Below are 6,116 nucleotides of genomic sequence, written 5' to 3'. Positions count from 1 at the left end.
AGCCTTGAAAAGAATGAAGTATTGATACATCCTTTGACATGGAACCTTGAAAACACTGTATTAAGTGAAAGAAGCCAGACACAAAAAGTCACATATTACATGAATTTATTTATACTGAACATCCAGAATCAGCAAATTCATAGAGAAAGAACACAGAGTGTTGTGGCCAAGAGCAGCCGGGAGGTGAAAATGGAGATTAATTGCTTGATCACTATGGAGTTTCCTTTTGGGATAATAAAAATGTTTCACAACTAGATAGTGGATGTATAACATCATGAATGTACTAAATGCCATGAAATTGTTCATTTTTAAATGGCTAATTTTCTTATATGAACTTCAATTTAAAAAACTATTTGAAGATATGAGAAAAAAATCTATATATGCTTGAAAAAGTTTTGGTATCCACGGTATATAAAGAATAACTATAACCCAATAATATCAGCGCAAACAACTGGGTTTTTTTTTTTTTTTTTTTTGGAGGGAGAGTGTCACTCTGTTACCCACGCTGGAAGACTGTGGTGTTAGCCTAGCTAATGGCAACCTCAAATTCCTGGGTTCAAGCAATTCTCCTGCCTCAGACTCCAAGCAGCTGGGACTACAGGTGCCTATCATGACACCCAGCTAATTTTTAAACAACATATTTTTTTTAAATGGGCAAGATATTTGAATAGACACTTCACCAAAAAAGATATAGGAGTGGCCAATAAACACATGACTAATGCTTCTTATCATCAGTTGTCAGGAAAGTGAAAATTTTTTTTTTTTTTTTTTTGTTTTTCAAGGAATATTTAATGACAAGGTAGATATAACATATACTTATCTAACATGTAATTTTGTATCACTGTAGCTAAAGCAAAATGGACGTCCTGTTCGCCAGATCTGCTTTTATTTCAGTGCAATTTGAAAAATACTGTATAATTTTGGGACATCAGGTGCCAGTTTCCTCTCCTTTTTTTCATGTGGGAAAAGAAAATTCCTCTGAAAACCACTTGAAGCTTGAATAAAAATTCCACAGCCATCTTCCTCAGGCTTTGTAGAGTCTTCAAGATTCAGATACAAAGGATGCTTCAATTCAGCCTTTCAGAGAAGACATTCCAGCTCGCATGATCTCATCAACCAAGAGAATGTTGGTAGCAATCACAGTGCAGGAGTGAAGAAGCTGTTTCTTTACACAATAGTTATCCCATACGCCTACTTCTGCTGCTACCATTGGCTCACCTGTGTTCAAGTCCACACCCACAAGTTGACCTGATTCTGAATGTTCAGCCTGAATTTTAACTAATGTTTCCTGAAGGTCAAAACCAGAGTTCTGAGCAAGAACCTTTGGAATAATGAGCAATGCATCAGCAAATGCCTGGACTCCAAGTTGGGCTTGGCCCTTTACACTGTGCTTGTATTTCACCAGGGCTTCTGCCATCGCCACTTCTACTGCACCAGCACCCGGAACCACACAGCCATCATCAATAGCATTTTTGACAGCCCTCAAGCCATCTCTTATTGCATCTTTGATTTGAGTGAGTGTGTGCTTATTTGGTCCTTTGACCAGTAATGTGACAGAGCGAGGGTTGTTACATTTCTCAATAAAGGTGAACTTCTCTTCTCCCAATGTATACTCATAAACAAGTCCCCCATGTCCCAAACAGTCAGGATTTAGGTCATCAAAAGAATTTAGAGCTATCCCACCACAAGCAAGAGTCAGCCTCTCCATATTTCTCCTTTTAGCCCTGCGCAGAGCTACTATGCCTTCTTTTGCAAGAGCATCTAAGGAAAAGGGGTCAATTCCCTTTTGGTTAATAACAACAAATCCTTTATCTGAATCACCACAGACTTTCTTTTTCAGTTCTATTATTTTTTTAACTCTATCTTCAATGAATTTTCTTTCCGCTTTTACTAGTTTCTCTCTCTCTTCTGCACTCTTGTAAAAAAAGCCAGAATTCACTTCTGTTTTTTCATATTCTAATGACACATTGCACGTGAGGATGTACGCATCTTCTACTCTTTTCTTCATATCAGGATGCCGGGCTCCATGGTCCAAAACAAGCCCTCTGATTAAGCTTGTATCAGTTTCAGATTTATGTTTCATCTCCATGATCTCAACCATGAAGAGGTCAATAGGCTCATCTTTTCTTTTAATGGCCAAAACGGCATCCACAACAGCCTCTGTTAAGACATCTGCAAGTTCAGCATGAACTTTAGTTCGAAGAGATGTTCTGGCCACATCTATAAGTATTTCCCTGTCCATCTCTCTGCTTACTTTGACTTGTTCCAAAAAGTTAAGGGCCTTTTCCTTTGCAGCTTCAAATCCTTCAGTGACTATTCTGGGATGAAGACCTTCAGAAATGTAGAGATCCGCCTGTTTCAGCAGCTCTCCAATGATTAGGACATTGGAAGTAGTACCATCACCAGTTATGTCATCCTGGGCTGTTGCCACTTTTGCTATTAAGGAGGCTGTTGGGTGTTGAATTTGCATTTCGTGAAGCAGTACATTGCCGTCTTTGGTAAGCTTGATGTCTCCAGCGCCAGAAACCAGCATCTTCATGGTGCCTTTAGGCCCCAAGTTGGTCCTCAGCACGTCCTGCAGCCCCCGAGCCGCGCTAATGTTCACCGCTAGCGCCGCCTGGGCTCGGGCCACCTCGGCCTTAGGGTTCAGGGTCTTCACGGCCGCCATAGCTCGATCCAACAGAAGAAAAAGAAAAAAGCCGGCGTGCACAAGGCCCAGGGCCGGCTCAGCGTGGCCAGGAGGTACTACTATCCGGGCGTTCTCGAAAGTGAAAATTAAAACACAATATTATGCCAGAAATAACAGAATTAAGGGACAGAAGAAGTAATAAAATTGAATTCTTTGTATTCCTAGTTGAGCATCAAATGATTAAAAGGTGAAAGTTAAAAAAGATTCCCTCCACAATAGCATCAAAATATATCAAATATCTAAATCTCAAGAAAGATGCATGATACAGAAAATCTAAAAATATTTTTAGATTAATTGAGAATTACCAAAATTACTGGAGAGATATGCTATGTTTATGTATTGTTAGAATAGTAAAGACATCGTTTCTCCCAAAGCTGTTCAACAGAGTTGATGCAATTCCAATTAAAATTTCTGTAGAATTAACAAGTGGATTCTAAAATGTATATGTTAGAGTCGAGACTAGTCATGAAACTCTTGAGACAGAAGAATGTGTGAGGACCTACATGTTACAAATCCGCAGCAATTTAGACAGTTTGATACTGGTGAGAATATTGATAAATAAACCAATAGAGCAGAAGAGTCCACATGTAGACAACTAATTTATGACAAAGATGGCATCTATGGTGCTGGGCTAATGGGAATTTTTTATGAAAGGGTTAGGGGAAGAAAGTTAGCTCCCAGCTCATACCATAAATAAAAATCAATTCTAGGTGGATTGTGGCTCTAAATGTAAAAGATGAAGATCAGAAAGAGAGAATCAGAAACAGACCCACAAAGGGAGTGAGAGGGTGATTTAATTTTCACTTTTGAACATTCTGAATTTTGTAACTGCAATTGAATTGTGCAGTTCCCTGCTGATCTAAGAGATGCTGAGACAAGCTGGCTTGCAGTAACTCTGGGCACTTTAAAGAGATTTTAGATTAGGTAGAGGTTGAGGCTGGGAAATATTTTAACTCTTAACTGGCTTTGTTCTTTATAGTAAAGAGACGGAGACAGATTATAGATTTTTAAAAAGTATTAGAATGGCCTTCAAACTTAAGTAATTATTTTAATATGCTTTAACCAATCTTGTTGCTCTTACAAATAAAGCTTGAAAAGCTGTGTCTTTGGAGTTTGTGCTTTTCAGAGAAACAAATGGTCAAAATAAGATGTGAAAATGATTTTCCACTTCGGCTCGGCGCCTATAGCTCAACCGGCTAAGGCGCCAGCCACGTACACCTAAGGTGGCGGGTTCGAATCCCCAGCCCGGACCCACCAAACAACAATGACGGCTACAACCAAAAAATAGCCTGGCGTTGTGGCGGGCGCCTGTGGTCCCAGCTACTTGGGAGGCGGAGGCAGGAGACTCGCTTGAGCCCAGGAGTTGGAGGTTGCTGTGAGCTGTAATGCCACGGCACTCTACCCAGGGGGACAGCTTGAGGCTCTGTCTCAAAAAAAAAAAAAAAAAAGAAAATGATTTTCCACTTCAATAGATGCCCTTCTAAGAGAAAATTAAAAAATACTTATTGAGCCATAGAACATTTTTTGGTAAAAGAATTGGCAAATAATTTATCAGTAATTATTTTTTGTTTCATTTGTGACTGGATGTGGTGGCTCACACCTATAATCCTAGCACTCTGAGAGACTGAGGCAGGTGGATTACTTGAGCTCAGGAGTTTGAGACCAGCCTGAGCAAGAGAGAGATCCTGTCTCTACTAAAAATAGAAAAACATATGTAAAGAAAATGTGTCTTTCCAATAGAAATAATTGTAAAAGCATTTGCTTCCCTATCCTGTTACTGCATTTTAAAGAGAAAATAACCACCAGAAAGTGGCAGCTGAGGTGAGAGAGGCCATCTCCTGTGTGTTTAACTAGTTAAAAAAAAATTCTTTGCATAATTTTTCATTATCTCCCTTTTCATTATTCCCAGGGAATGCTTTTGAGTTTCCTTTAAACTGGTAAGGTTATAACTCTCCTGACTCTAATGACTTGGAGTGATCACATATTATCCTTTTGAAAATCTTTCAGTAATATAGTGGGTATGTGTCTTGGTGAGTAACCAATGTCCTGACATTGTTCAGGCTATAGGACTAAGGACAAGGCTTTGGCCTCTATGTCCCAATCCCCAGGACAGAGCCTGGCCTAAGGTAGGATCTCAAAAAAGATGGTCATTGGCTTAAAAAAAGTTAATCAATCCTGAGAGTGTTTGCAAGTCATTAATAAAAGATGAGATCCCATGACTCCTGCCAAAAAATAAAAATAAAAAAGTAAAATAAAATAAAAATAGAAAAACTAGTCAGGCATCCATGGCAGGTGTTTGTAGTCCCAGCCGCTCTGGAGGCTGAGCCAGGAGGATTGCTTGAGCCCAAGAGTTTGAGGTTGTTGTCAGCTATGAGGCCATGGCATTCTCCCTAGCATGACAGAGTGATGCTTTGTCTCAAAAAAAAAAAAAAAACGTTTTAGCTCTGTGCCCATAGCACAGTGGTTACAGCGCCCGCCACATGCATCAAGGCTGGTGGATTTGAACCCAGCCCGGGCCAGCTAAACAACAATGGCAACTGCAACAAAAAAAATAGCTGGGTGCTGTGGTGGGCACCTATAGTCCCAGCTACTTGGGAGGCTGAGGCAAGAGAATCACTTAAGCCCAAGAGTTTGAGGTTGCTGTGAACTGTGACACCACGGAACTCCAACGAGAGCAACAGCATTAGACTCTGTCTCAAAAAAAAAAGTTTCATTTGAGAGGTTGATTTGTAGATGTAGACTATTTTACCTGGACAGGTAAAGTGTTCTAAATATGGATACTGTCACTGATAGTATCTTTATGAATTTAGTTAACTATACATTTCATCACTTCCATGGTGATCCAAAGTTTCAAAGTATATTGGGTTCAAGGTGTTAACTAGGTTCACAGCAGATAATAACCGGCATTAGATATAATTTAGACATAGAACTCCAGATATGAGGTATCTATTTTAGATATTTTATGTAGTACATGATCCTATTGAACTGAGATAAGACAGGGAGAGGTTGGCAGTATGCCCAGAGCTTCTCCAAGGTTATAAGTTCTGGGAAGAAAAGGATTTGAAGTCTATTAAGATTCTTGCCTCTGGTCATGGCTCCTGAAATTTAACCTGCCTGCCTTCCATTGCACTTGCAGCCTCCTCCAAGTGCTATAGAAGATAAAAATAATGTTGGAAATGGGGTGGTGGTATAAAATGAAAAATATGAACTGAAGGAAAATCTATTATATTTGAAAAAGTTATTGAAGTTAGCAAACTCTCAGGAGCTCAAGAACTAGGAACACAGGAAAGGAACAGACAGCGTGAAACCTCAGGCTGGGAGCTGATGGGCAGGCCCCTGTATCCCCTGAACCTATGGAAGCTGAAGAGCAGTCAGAAAGGCAGGGAGGCTGGGGAAATAAGGGAAACAGAGGTTGTGCTGCCTAAAT

The 6,116-nt window shown here is 39.9% G+C and overlaps 1 protein-coding gene across 1 annotated transcript; it reads right to left on the bottom strand.

The window, feature by feature from the left end:
- Nucleotides 1-777: 777 nt before the first annotated feature.
- LOC100958447 (T-complex protein 1 subunit zeta) lies at nt 778-2,762 on the bottom strand. Its single transcript, XM_012812083.1, has one exon. The coding sequence runs from the start codon at nt 2,666-2,668 to the stop codon at nt 1,073-1,075; it is 1,596 nt and encodes a 531-aa protein (XP_012667537.1). The 5' UTR covers nt 2,669-2,762; the 3' UTR covers nt 778-1,072.
- Between the last annotated feature and the right edge of the window lie 3,354 nt (nt 2,763-6,116).

Source organism: Otolemur garnettii, unplaced genomic scaffold, assembly GCF_000181295.1.
Source record: "Otolemur garnettii isolate 467f Iridium unplaced genomic scaffold, OtoGar3 scaffold00187, whole genome shotgun sequence".
Classification (NCBI taxonomy): Eukaryota; Metazoa; Chordata; class Mammalia; order Primates; family Galagidae; genus Otolemur; species Otolemur garnettii.
The sequence above is the reverse complement of the archived record's forward strand: the minus strand, read 5'-3'. Positions and strand labels throughout refer to the sequence as shown.